This window comes from Corvus brachyrhynchos, unplaced genomic scaffold (assembly GCF_000691975.1).
Source record: "Corvus brachyrhynchos isolate BGI_N302 unplaced genomic scaffold, ASM69197v1 scaffold720, whole genome shotgun sequence".
NCBI lineage: Eukaryota > Metazoa > Chordata > Aves > Passeriformes > Corvidae > Corvus > Corvus brachyrhynchos.
In genome coordinates this window covers 681,110-694,967 of record NW_008235978.1, presented here as the reverse complement: position 1 = coordinate 694,967, position 13,858 = coordinate 681,110, and the positions used below count along the sequence as shown (strand labels likewise).

General features: G+C 41.1%; 1 protein-coding gene across 1 annotated transcript in view; it reads right to left on the bottom strand.

Annotated features, from left to right (window-relative positions):
- Positions 1-2,615: 2,615 nt before the first annotated feature.
- The window catches only part of LHX8 (LIM homeobox 8), a 55,687-nt gene continuing 44,444 nt past the window's right edge, over positions 2,616-13,858 (bottom strand). The window contains exons 2-8 of the mRNA XM_008630577.2: positions 13,712-13,854; positions 10,836-10,957; positions 9,190-9,410; positions 8,548-8,651; positions 5,935-6,030; positions 4,692-4,875; positions 2,616-3,932 (exon numbers count right to left, since the gene is read on the bottom strand). Of these exons, the coding sequence (XP_008628799.2) occupies positions 3,856-3,932; positions 4,692-4,875; positions 5,935-6,030; positions 8,548-8,651; positions 9,190-9,410; positions 10,836-10,957; positions 13,712-13,854 (947 nt within the window). The 3' untranslated portion in view covers positions 2,616-3,855. The remainder of the gene's footprint in view (positions 3,933-4,691; positions 4,876-5,934; positions 6,031-8,547; positions 8,652-9,189; positions 9,411-10,835; positions 10,958-13,711; positions 13,855-13,858) is intronic.

Below are 13,858 nucleotides of genomic sequence, written 5' to 3'. Positions count from 1 at the left end.
AGAGAATAATAATAAGTTCAGGTACTCTGCTTGGAAGGGTCTCTTCTGACTGAAGGGCAGATTTGGAAACTTACTGAAAACAGAAACTGGGAAAAAAAGTGGGTCAAAACACTTTTCCACTGAGGCACACTCCAAAGAGGCAGTACGAGGGAGTTCAGAACTGGAATTCAAAAAGATTTTGAAAACTTTGAGAAATAGTAAAAAAGAAACAGGGTGAAACTCAGTATGGTAAAATAGAAATTGCTTATGTAAGTTGCAGTAATCTAATCAGAATGGTAAACAAGAGACAAGGTAACAGCTGGCCACAAGCAGAAGGTGGAGGGCAGCGCTAATAGAAGAAAATCAGTTGCCAGTCTAGAACCCATTACAACGAGCCATTTATATGCTCTAATCCTTCAGCTAAGCAGCAGTAAGAGCTCGGCTAAACCCAAGTGTCATGCTACAAGTTGGCAAAGAAAACAGCACAGAAACAATCAGACATTTAGAAAATATGAGTTGGTATGAAAAGCTCAATGAATCAGATTTGCTTGGGCAGCAGGAGAAGACTCTTTAATTTTTTTTTTTTTTTCTGAAGGAAGTGTCAGATTTCCTGGAGAATCTGTAAAAATTTCTGCTACTGAAGATGTTTTAGAGCAGATTAGACAAATATCTCCACCAGCAGAAACTAATATATTTTGGTGTGCTTTGGGGTGAAAAGCAGATTAGGGAATACCTAAGTACTTTTCAGATTTATTTTCACATGAACACAAACCAGTGTTCCAGTGGATAGCTGGAATTTCAAAACATCTAAATTCCAATATTTTATTTAATTGCAGAGTTTGAAATCTTTCTGAAAGACCTTCAAATATACCCTAGCAGTAGACCATTTTGTTACTCTGCAACCTAAAATACTACCAACTTCTAATAAGAAGATATCCCTTAGAGATTCTGGGAAGTTTGTACCAGGAGGATATTTTTCTTCCATATTTCTCCCTCCTCTTATCAGGTTAAGTATAATAAATTTTGAATTTTACTTTGCAGTTTACTTAGCCAACAGAAAGTAATACATGAAAATTGCCTTAGTTGGACAGGTTAGGGAAGGAAAGGGAAAAGGTGTGAAAGTCAGTAACCATCAGTTCCATTTTAGGTATCTTCATGTATGTCACATTGAAACTATTAGCAAGTCCTACCTTGTAGGCTAAATGCTTTGGGATCAGAGCAAATATATTGCGAATACAATGCTCTGTGAAAGCATTCACACAGCAAAGTTCTATGTTGCTCTCTGTTCAAGATGGGTTGTGTGAGATGTTAAGAGCAGATTATTTCGTACATAAATTTAATACAAATTTGCAATTCTAAATTGAATCTATGCCATCTAAAAGGTGTGGACTCAGCATACATGTTCCTGCTATAGCTGCACTCTCCTTCTGCAAAGAGAGCCCATGAATTGCTCATCACGACATTATCTGAGCTACTCTTTTATACAGCAGGAGGCAGAGCAGATGGCTACAGGGCTGAAGAGCTCAGCAGTGAAGTCACAAATGAAGCCAGTGCACAACCAGGAGAGAAAGACAAACATTGAGGCTTGTCAAAAAAGCATTCAAAGTCAAGCTACAGCAGCAGCTTCAGTTGAGCCCAGCTGACTAAAACTATCCTCAGTTTTCCATAGGCTCTGTCAGCCCAACACACCAGCTGCAGACAGCTCTGGCATTGGCAAAGGAAGACTCAAAGCCCAGATTCTCTGCTGGAGTTTCCGATTTTCAACTCTGCATTTTTTCAGCCACGCTCACAAACATCTGCTCATGCACTCGACAGTGGCAAAAAATGAATCCTTCTGCTTCCTATTTTCATAGGGGAATAGGAAAATTGCTCCCCATGTACTTTAATCCTGTTCTGACTTGGGAGCTGAACAGAAAGAGGTGTTGCATAAATAAGCTTAAACTTGCTTTTGTTTCAGGCAACCTGAAGCTACTCAGTTCTTCAAATTCGAGCGAGTAAGTACTTTTCCTTAAAGGGACTCAGTGCAAGCCAAGTTACATTTTAAATTACCAAGTTATGTTAACATCTACATTAACATTATTTAGCATTTAACTGGTAAAACTTCAGCATATCAGACAAATTAACAAAAACTAGTGTGTCTGCTGCTACACATGCAGTTTGGTAGCATGCAGATATATGGAGCTACCTTAGGTACTGATAACAGCATCTGGAATTCAGTATTCTACCCAGGGCATTTCACTTAGAAGTTATGTACGCTCAAATAAAATGTAAAGTCAGTCAAGTTCCACTACAGCCCCCATCTTGAGTGTTTTGTGAAGAAAAAACAAAAAGGCAGGATGATAATAAAAGCCTTGACAAACCACTGTGCCAGTGCAAGGAGATTGCTTTTGCAATTCAGATTACTTCAGACATCTATGAGCAGCACTTAAAACAGTGCCAGCATTTAACTTACGGAACTTATATTAATTCAGAGCTTGCCATCAAAGTTCTGCTTGCAAAAGTCGTCAACAGAGAACACTACCTTTTCCAAATGGAAATGGTTTGACCAGTACCATTAAGGAATTTCACAGAGTAGACACTAATGCATAGTTGGGAGAGAAAAAAAAGGGATGTGGACACACACACTCCTTCCAAAGTATGGTTTTCTTCTGATGCAAATAAAATTTATTTGAGCAGAGGAGATCTATCTTAAATCATTGCAGGAAACTAGTCTGTGAAGACAAAAATCAGTTGAATTTATAGTAACCTTTGTTCATCAAATCAGTGTATCAAAACATGCTCTATAAGTAAATCTTAGCACATTAACCACTCTAAACACAGTAGACTGTAGCGCATTTGATTGAATTCCACTCATTGTTTATATGCAGTTTGATACAGGTCAGTTAAAATGCCAAACTAGATTTTACTTTTCAAAAGCAGGCTGTTTAAGTATTGCATCTTATTTATTGCTCTGCTTAACAAAATCATGAGATAAAAACACAGAAGAAAACAAAAGCTGAAATAAGAAAGATTCAAAATATTAAAGCAGATGTGACTTTAGGTTCTCCACTTGGCAAGTCACAGTTTAAAATCTGTCCTACACATCCCCAATTTCCCTCCCCTCGAGGTGTGCACCCTCAGAAGCAGCACTGCTTTGCATGTACCCACTTGTATAGCACATATTTGGAGTGTTTCAAGACCCATCCAAGTCCATGAAATGATTTTTACTATCAATTGAAATGGGTGTCAGCCCTCCTGAAGGACTTCAGTGTAATGTTTCTCAGTATATCAGGGACTTTCTCTTAAAATTGAAGATTCAAGTTAAGCACTTGACAAATGATCACAGTTCAGCCATAGACACAGCAACATTTTTGCTTGGCATGCTACAGCAGAAACTTTATTCAGTTCTTTTTGAAAATATTTGCAACCAAAATTTATTTTTGTAAACTCACAGAAATAAGCTTTAACATATAGGCTGTATACAACTCAAATACAGGTAATACTTTTAGCAATAACTTACAGATACAAACTAATGATAAACTACAATTTCACAAAGAATTGTAAACATTTTGCACAATTGTCAGTCCTTTCTTCTAGGCAAAGTGCTCTTTTGATGACAAATAAATTAACACACACACATAACTAGCATGGACTACTTCCAGACAGTACAAAAAGGTGTTTAATAAGGCTTGTAAACAATGTAATAGTTACTTATGCAGAATCCATAAAAGTGTCTTGCAGGCTAAATAGACATACATACCTGGGCAGCAAAAGTTATCTTGAAAATGCTTTGGGTGTTAAATAAAAAGTTAACATTAGTATCTTTCCAATGATATTTTCAATACACTATGACTTAAGGTTACATCTTTAATAGTTTAGATCTCTAATGAAAAGGAATTAGGTGTGACTTAGTGGCAGTTGTGTCATTGAATGGGGTAGCAAAGACTGAAGTCCAAGAGCTGTAGGTGAATGAGCTACAAAAACAGAAACATTTACCAGTCAACTTCATTGAAAGTAGCAAAAGATTATAAATCAGTAAATCCCACTGCATAATGACAGTTCACTGTCCCAACCCTGCAGCATGTTCTGTTCTTCCTAGCCCAGCATCTCCACTCCTCCACCCACAGCCCACCTTAACACCTCTGCTCTGGAGGAAAACAAGCTCAGGCCACACATGCGGCTCAGCCTGGTTCTCCCAAAACCTTCACAGTTCCTCCTAATCACAAATAGGAGACAAAGTTGTTGACTTGCTGGTTCATAAGACAAACAATGACTGAAAAAATCTTTGACCACCACGCTCTCCTCTCCCCCTCTCTCCCATTGTGTGTTACTGTGAGGGAAGCTGAAGCTCTCAGAGAATTTGCTGTATTGAGCATACTCACACAGCCCATGGGATAAAAGCCAGGGAGCAGGTGGCAAACAGTTTTCATTAGATTATGTATTATTAAAATATGTGAAGTAGATGTTTAAATATGTACTTAATTTCTTGTTTTAATAGTCTGCAAGAAGCACAAATGGTTGTCTTCATACTCAGATCTTCAGCCATGCTATTACAGTGAAGGGCTATACACCTTAATGAGGTGTAGATAGCAAGTACAGTATTAATATATCCTATAGAGACTACTAGAAATTATAAATCCATTAGGTTTCTTTAATCAGTACTTGGTAAACTGTTCTTGCTACAGCTGATAATGATTTTACTCGGACAAAACCAGCAAAGCTGTTATACCTACCATCCACATAGCTGTGCAGAGCAGTGAGCATAGTCCCATCCTGGGGTACATAGGCAGAATACGCCATTTCTTCTAACATGGGTGGAGACAACCTGGAGGACTGAACTGCTGTGACAGGAGCAGTAGATGAATGATTAGGACTTACATGTTTCTTATGGCGTGCTCTGCAATTCTGAAACCACACCTGAAAAGGAGGGAAACATCATCACATTGATAGATTGCATTCAATATTAGCACAACGACAACAACAACCTTGGAGCTTATCTTAAGCTGAGTTCACATAGTTAATTGGGCCTTTGACACAGTGCTGACAGTCCAAATGGAGAAATATCCATTCTAAGCCTACAAGTGTGGTCAAGTCAGGAACACTTTTTCAGTACCCAGCAGCCCACCAAGGACAGGGACAGGCACAGCAAGGGGCTAGGCATCTCCCGGGGCCGGTGGCCCCCCAGGCCAAGCAACATCACCAGCAGCCCTGCTCTGCTTGGAATGCACCCCTCACCACATCCCAGACACAGTCTTCTCCCTGCCTGATCCCTACTGACAGCAAAGCTATGTTTTTCATAGGATACCCACTTGCCTTTTCACGTGGAAAAGCAGGCAAGATTTTTTTTTTAAGGATTGATTCCAGCAGTGAAATACCTCATTTCTATAGAAACACTCTGTCAGTCTTCCAGGTTAGAATGAGCCAAGGCAACTCAGAATTTATTTATATTAACATATAATTTATATTATATTTTAAAAATCACATTTACATATAAAAAAGCATTCATATGTTTTCTGAGAGACATCTTCAAGCAAAGATTGCAAGTTTGTGTTTCATTTCTCGCTGACATGGGCATTTATTTGAACTCTGCTCTCTAGAACAAATGACTAGATATTCACTTGCTCCTAATGTGTCATACCACAAGACACTTTCAAAAAGATGCAGGTCTTAAGAACAGACTACTACAAACAGAAATACATATTTGGAATAACTGGCATAGTGCCAATTTCTATACTATTTAGGCTGAGAAGTTTCTTCTTAGAAGACTTAATCCCCCACACCAAGTGCAAGAGGAATACAGCAAGTTTTCCAAATTACCATGCTCGTTCTAGACCTATTCCTGAACATTCCTTTTGTCTGAAGTTAAAACAGATTAAATCTTTTTCCATGTTAGAATAACCTCAGAGAAAATTGTGATTGAGCATTTCCAATGGATGAGTACCAGACTTTGTGAGTCAAGTAACATCACACTGTTACCTGTATAACACGCCTGCTCAAGCCTGTTCTTTCTGCCAGTTTCTGAAGTGTTTGTGCATCTGGATTGTTGTCCTGAGCAAACTGTGCTTGCATAACCTGAAAAAGCAAGATATGAGATTGCAGAAGCATTTGTGTGGAAAGCCACATTTGACAGTCTTCTCAGACTATGGTACTACTCCTTGTCTCTCTTCAGGAAACTGGGTTTTTTTGTAATCACTGGTATCTAGAGGGTCCCCAATACATTTTAAAAAATTGTTTTAAATCCCCCAAAGCCAAAGCACAAGCCCCCTGCTATGCTTAACTGAGCTGTGACATTTACCAGGAATGAAAAAAATGGATTCTGCTCAGCAGTAGTGAAAACTGGAAGAGGTGCTCTTTAAGATTGCTTTAAAAGAACCGTAGGAGAAAATTCACTGCAAAGCAACTCAAATATGCTCAATAAACAGCTATAGCAGCAGACCACAACATAAGGAAGGCATGAGCCATAATCCACCACTCTGAACTTGTCAGTGTTATATGGAGTAATTGATCTTCTTTTCATCTCCATGGAGGATGCAGGAACTAGGAAGACTTTAACCAACTTTGCCTTTAACCAACCCAAGAAACAGAGGCTTCACCTTGGCTGTCCTTTTCGATGGTTTGGTTACTCATCTTTTTACAGAAAATTGAAGTCAACACTTGTCATGAGGATATAAATTACACCTTTTTTTTTGAGGAAGTAGATGTCAATTTGGCCTGCATCCTGAAGACTTTCAAATGCTTCAAGGATTTGCCCTGTTTATGAAAGTAAGGTTTTGTGGATTTCTGCAGGGTATCTTCAGCAATTTCACACCATTAGTTTCTCATTTTTGGATTTTTGACCCTTAATTTGACCCAGCAAATTTTGCCTGGCTTCATCTTTCAAGATTCAGACTACTATTCATTCCACATTCAGAAACTATTTACTTTTGTGATTTTTCATAGAATCACAGAGTGGTTTGGGTTGGAAGGGCCCTTGAAAGCTCACCTTGTTCCAACCCTATGCCATGAGCAGGGAGACCTTCTACTAGACCAGGTGGCTCCAAGCTCCATTCAACCTGACCTTGGACATTTCCAGGGATGGGGCATCCACAGCTTGCCTGGGAAGTGTGCCAGGGCCTCACTGGCCTCAAAGGGAAGAATTTCTTCTCAATATCCAATCTAATCCTGCCCTCTGTCAATGGGAAGCCATTCCCCCTTGTCCTGTCACTCCAGGCCCTTGTCCAAACTGCCTCTCCAGATGACTGGGAGCCCCCTTTAGGTCCTGGAAGGTGCTACAGAACTAAAACATAAAAAAAATGTGGACATTCTTTTGTACAAGTACTTTGTGCAGCGCATAATTGCATGCTGCCACTCTGACAGTCCACTTATCCCTACAGTGTTTCTCTTGTTGGAAGTAAAGTCTTACAGCAGCCTCAAGGATAGGTATAGAGGTGCAACAAGCAGATAGAAAGTATCATTAAATAACAAGAGGCCATAAGATCTCAAACACCTGCTGAAGTATGTTACAATCTACTTTAAACAGGAGAAGAAGGGAACATGGAAGTTTCAATGACAGGAGCTGGGAAGAAGCCCTGAATACAGTTCCCATCCTATTGGCTGGTCCCACCTCCCTTCCTCAGCTACTGCTGGGGAAAAAACTTCCCTTTTGCAGAAGTTCAAGCTCAATGTTCAGAGCCCTTGCCCTTCTGCACCTGGCTGGATTATTGCTAACATGCTTGTTTTGTGTTAACAGCACCTTCTGTCTCCAGTCATGACTATAGTAGGAACCCAAGCTTTGAATGACCCCATGCCCTTTTATATAGCACTACTTTAACACCTCATACATTATTACACCTCAACATGAGTTTCTCAACTGCTTTCACCATGAATAAGAGGACAGGCCAACGAAACAGAACTCATGCTGTGACCAGAAATGCAAAGACCTGTTAAACCAAAGGCAAGGATGTGCAGCTGGGATTAGGTAGAAAGTCACAGCTTCCTTCTCACTACAGGTTAAAACCTCTAAATCTTGTCTCACCATCACCTCTTTCGTTGGAAGCTGGCCCTATCCTAATGTTTTTCCCTAAAAAGCTAACTTAAATGGTTTGAAATAGCTCTGGACTATCTGAATAGGAGTTAACTCTTGTCAAGGCAACAAAAGGACAAGAAGCCTAGAAAGCAGGGGAGATGCAGGCATTACAACAATTCCAGCTTCCATCCTATTCATGTCTTCAAATCACATACAGTACCCATCTTTAGTACAACTTTTCACATTACATAATCTGAAAAATATTTTGTCTTTATTATGTTTAGTGATATAAATGGCTGATTAAATAGATTTCATCAAGCAATCAAAATAGAACCACCTTTTTGTTTCCACTCTGCAGAATTACCATTTGCCCCCAGGGAAATAAAGAGCTTGAAGAGTACTATTTCATATTAAACTGCTGAAACTAACAAACAATTCCAGAAACATGCTGTGTCTTGATAGTTTATTAAATAGTTTAAACCACTCAAGCTTTTCTTTTCCCCATATGCTTAAAATTTTCTATTGGTTCAGCACCCATATTCTGCATAAACCTGAGCTACACAAGTTTGTAGCACTGTCTCTACCTGGAGTTGATCTGCTGTGAAGCTGGTCCGAGCTCTTTTTGCTGGTTTTGGATGATTAACATCTTGTTCTGTTAGTAATGCTCCTTCCACACTAATGCCATTACCTGAAACATTAAAAAGAAAACAACGCTGCCTTTTAAACATTCACAATGATGTTTTAAGTCAGATTGTTCTCCAACAATAACCAACAGCACTGGGTCAGCAGAATTTCAGCTTATAAAAGCCATATTCTATTAAAAGTTAAATTGATCCAGCACCATAACACATTATGCCCTAAACAACTCCCTTGCAAGTGAGGAAAGAAATAAATCTAGCATGATATTTCATCAACAATATATGCTATTGCTTTCTTTTCCTTAGGATACAAAACAAGTTATACAGACTAAAACCAAAACAAAAACAACAAAAAACCCCAACAACAGCAACAAAAAAACAAACACCAAAAAACAAACCAAACAAAAAACCACACCAAAACTGCCCCCAAAACATGAAATAATTTCACATTCTTTTAATTCAAGAACCTGTGCTTCCAGTCTTAGTAAAATCAGTCAATTATCTCTTAGTAAGGAAAATGAAGTAAACCCCAACAATTTAATTAAATCTGAACCACAAACATAGTTCTTAACAAAAGCAGTATGTTACCATTTTCAACTTCTCTTTTCAGATTATCCAACATGCAGTCGTAATGTACTCTACAAAGGACTTTCTCCTCAACCAAAGCGAACTCCTCTCCAGTTGAAAGCTGTCTTTTGCAGGAGAAGCATGCAAAGCACGCCAAGTGGTACACGTTCCCTTTCGCCCGCCGGACCCAGTCGGTGGAATGGATGTGCCGCCCGCAGCGGGAGCAGCGAGTGCCGTACCGCCTGCAATGAGAACGGCAACCAGGAGGCGAAGTTAGACACCGGCTCGGGCAAAGCGAAGCGCCGGCAGGATTAGAGGTGACCGTGTTGTGGCAGCGCAGCAGAGACCCACGGCATGACTGCGTTTGCATCGCAAAAAGTGTCAGCAAGTTTGTGTCTGATAGCTTAAGGCAAGACACTACTGGAATACAGAGGTTAGTATTTTCATAACGCAAAGAGCAAAACGGAAGCATTTTAACTGCTACATGAATTCATAGCTCCTCATCATTCCTTTTATAAAGATACTTACTCTTAAAAGCTGAAAGATGGAAACAGTAGGCTGTTCAAAATTCTTCCAATTATTCAAATGCGTTTCACATTGCTCTAGTGGTAGTCTGAACTATTATATTTAGCTACATCTCCCTTCACTAATCTTTGAGCATCTTCAGCAGAAGGAGGGGAAACCTGTATCTTCATAGTTATTTCCTCAATTTGCATCACATTATGATTTTTAAATAAACTAAAAAATCTGCAAGTATTTACATTATTACAGTAGAAAAATTCTCTTTGAAGAGGAGACTAGCCACCAAAATATGTTGATTATTTAGATAAGAATTTGTCCTGAAAATCTTTGCAGACCCTAATTTTTTTCAAGTCACACAAGATTTCGTTTTTCCAGAAGTTTACAGCACTCAGCGTGCCTCCTCCCACTCTGCATCCAACTAGTCAAGTCTGATGCAATCTATTCACTGCACAGCTGAGAAGCCCAGAAAGTTTGGTCTAGCAATCAAACTAGAGAAGTATTAGCAATCACATCAAAATTAACAGCAACAATTTTTGCTGCTTTCTGGATCAAAGGCTTTGCATCCTGAGTACTACATTGCCAAAACAAATAATATTCTTTCTTGCAAGATTAGCCTGTAATCTTGAAAAATTACATTCTAAATCAAATTGATGACAGAAAAGTATAACTGTTGAAACCTTCTTTTAAATAACATGGGGTTTATTCTGGGTTGATTTTGCAGCTCCTTGTGATGCCTTAAGCCCCACACCAGTAAAGCGCTACTCCAAACAGATAATCTCAATTTGCATTGCATTTTCAGCCAGCATTACCCAAGGATGATTCTTTGCACATACAATAGCTTTACAACAATACTGTGACAGGGACTCTGACTTTTTTCTCCCTCGGTGCATACACAAGTCAGTGATGGTATAAATACAGCAGCTATGCACAACAGGGGAAGGGCAGAGGGGAGACTTAGCAGGCAGTCACATTACACAGACTTAGGGTTCCCCAAGTCCCTCCTCAAGAAAAACTTTAAACTGCTGAAAATAAACCTAGCAAATGAAAAAGAAAGACAGTCAAGTGAATTTCAGTTATGGCTGAAGTGAAAAGTAACAAGCAAATATAACAAGTTATCTGATAAATTATATTCCTGGATAATATACCTGAAATAATCAAGTTTGCAGAATATATCTTTATCTTTGATGTAGCAGCTGGTGTGCCTTCCCAGGGACGTTCTGCAAACGCTGCATGAGAGGCAGCGCACATGCCAGCAGAGGTCATTTACCTGCAAAAACCCAACAAAAAATACCCCTCAATGCTTGTACTACCAATATTACATTTTATATTTACAAACCCTGTTTTATTCCAGACCAGGCCAAAAGTTTTATGCATCCTGATTCACAGAAAAAGTTATCTTGAGTGCAAAATGTTTTAGAACTGCATTCATATTGAAGGTTAACTAATTTGATGCATGTCTTCAGAATAAGCTTTCATGGGTTTGTAATTAAAAGCAGTAGGAGAAGAAGCAAGAGATACAAGTTCCATGCAGATACTTGTGTCCAGTTCTGTTCTCACAGCGTTAAAGAGCAAGTTTTGGCCTTATGTGACCTTGGGAAGGTAGCTAACTTACACGTCTTTTCCCTAGTCTGCATAAATTCCTGCCTAAAAAACCCCCAAACATTGCAAAGTTATTTAAAATTTTAAAACATGAGTATTGAAGGCAGAAAAAAAAGTCTGTCAAATAGAAATGCACCATTAATCACACCTCCATTTGCCACGTTTCTGTTAAAGCAAAATTAGTGAATGGCATCTGAGTTTCAAAACAGCAGCAGGTGTTTTAATAGCAAATTCGATATTTCTTTCAAATGCCCATAGCAAAACTAAATGTAGTCATGGAACTCAGCAGAAATCAGCACTTTTGAAAACTTACATGTCATTTTGGGGCATACAAAATAAATAAAATGAGAGCAATTATTTTAATTTTTGCTTTCTTATAAAATGAACTCTTAATTGTGCAGACATTGCGCATCACCTAAGTAAACCGTTTGACAATCCAAGACTCCCAGTGACCACAAAAATTAAGTAATGATCCCCTGGATAATCCCATGCTGTAGAGGAGGAATTTTGTAAACCAAATAATGATTAAGTTTAGATTTTTTTTTTTTTCCACTGAGCCAATTTCTCATCTCATACCAAACAGCCGATATATTACCTAAGGCAAAGCAGATTTGAGGTAATCCAGGATATGCCTTTCATCAGAGCATAGCCAAACAAACCACAGTGAAAGCAAGGCATGGACCCCAACACTCACGCTGGAATCACCCGTTTCAGTCATTCTTCAGGCTGTAACATTGCAGTTTGCCCAATGCTTTCCTAACCCTCATCCTTGTTGGCAGCTACCTTCCCATATGCTGACAAGTTTACACCACAATATATGAAACTGTTGATTGCAGTTGATAGCTGTTACCAAACTCACCCTCCCAGCCATCTCTCAGAAGAGCCACAGAGCAGAGGGGCAGCGCTGAGCCAGACTGAGCCTGCCCCGCAACCGGTCCTGCCGTGCCAAGACTCCCTGGGCCTCCCCAGGTCCACACCAAGCCCCGGCACAGGCAAGAGAAGCCCACGCAGCTCTGCACAACGTGAGCTGACATCCCAGCCGCTCAGAGCCCACTGCCTCTTCTTCAGAAACCAACGTTCTTCCAAAGAGCGGGACACCAGCAGCTTCCATAATAGTCCATTTGATGTAATTTGTCCGTATTCCTACTTGTCGGTTGACAGGGCTGAAAGTTGGAAGCTCTGCTGCTGCTGGACAGTAGCATACCAGCATCGATTCCTCTCTGCCTACACAAGAAGCAGTAACAGCTAATTTAAACTCAAGGCTAAATAATTTAGAGGTCTTTTGCTCCGAGTCCCGTTATCCTGGTTGTTCAGACAGGAGACAGCAGTGATCAGTAAACGGTAAATGAGCTGCCAAAACGTCACGAGAGTTCAGAGAACTGAAACAGAGTTCAAGTCAGCTCTGTTCTTTGTCCACCCGCCCGTTCTGTGCCAGCCTAGGCTACTGCAAGGGGGACGGGGTCACCCGGACCAGGGATCCGTGGCAGCTCCTGCACCGACCCCATTTTAAGTGAACACTAGCCCCCGCAGACATTTTCCTTGGACCTCTCCACCTCAACCAAGACCTAAGTGGACGATCTAATAACACCACAGATATGCTTCCAGGGGTGTCACCCACCATCCTTCGCAAGTATACCACAATTTTGTTTAAGGGTGATGGAATCAACCGACTTCTGCCATAATTGTTACTCTCACTTATGAGAGAAAAGACGGCAAAAGTCTGACCCAGAATAATTTTAACGGCTATAATGAAAAAGGCGAATAAGCTCCCTCCTTTCCCCCCTGCAGTAACATTTCATGTTTAAAGCTACTTAGTTGTGTTTGTTTTTAAATTATCTTGCTCGGTCCTGATTGCTAAGACAAGAAAGCTGCTCCGCATGCACGCAGCTCGTTTCCTTCAAATATATTAGTTGACCACTTTTTGCAGGAGTAATTTATTTCCACATTTCTAAAGAGGCACTTTTGGCTTTGAGATTCACAACCTTCCCCCCAGACCTACTTCAGTATAATGCAGGTCGCGCCGCCGTCTGACCGAGAGCGCGCGGGAGTCACCGCGGTCGGGACCGCCCGTTCCCAATTCTTTCCCCGCTTCTCCCAGCGTGTCAGGAACACGCAGCGCAGCGCCAGTAGCGTCACCCGAAACACCGACAGCAGCTAGGGTTCCCTCTCTGGCCCGAACACCGCGAACAAGCGCGCTGGGACTCCGCACTCCCGTGTCCGCGGCAGCTCCGCGTCGTCCGGGGAGGGGAGGGCTGAGCCGTAGCGATGCGGCGACCCGGAGGGATGTCGGCGGGCCCGGTTCCCCGAGGCTCTCCGGGCACTGCCGGTGGCTCGGGCAGGCTCTCCCTAAGCGGGCCGCCCTCCGACGCCGAAGGTAGGGAGAGTCGCCAGACGAAGGGGGCTCCAGGTCGGGCACCCTTACCTTGAGCAGGTACTTGTCCACGATCTCCAGGCCGCAGCTGCTGCACACGCACTTGCCGGGGGCGCAGCCCGAGCCTGAGGCCATGGACCGCGGCGATGAGGAGGGCGACAGCGCAGCGGAGGAAGAGCAGGAGTCCTCGTCAGCTGC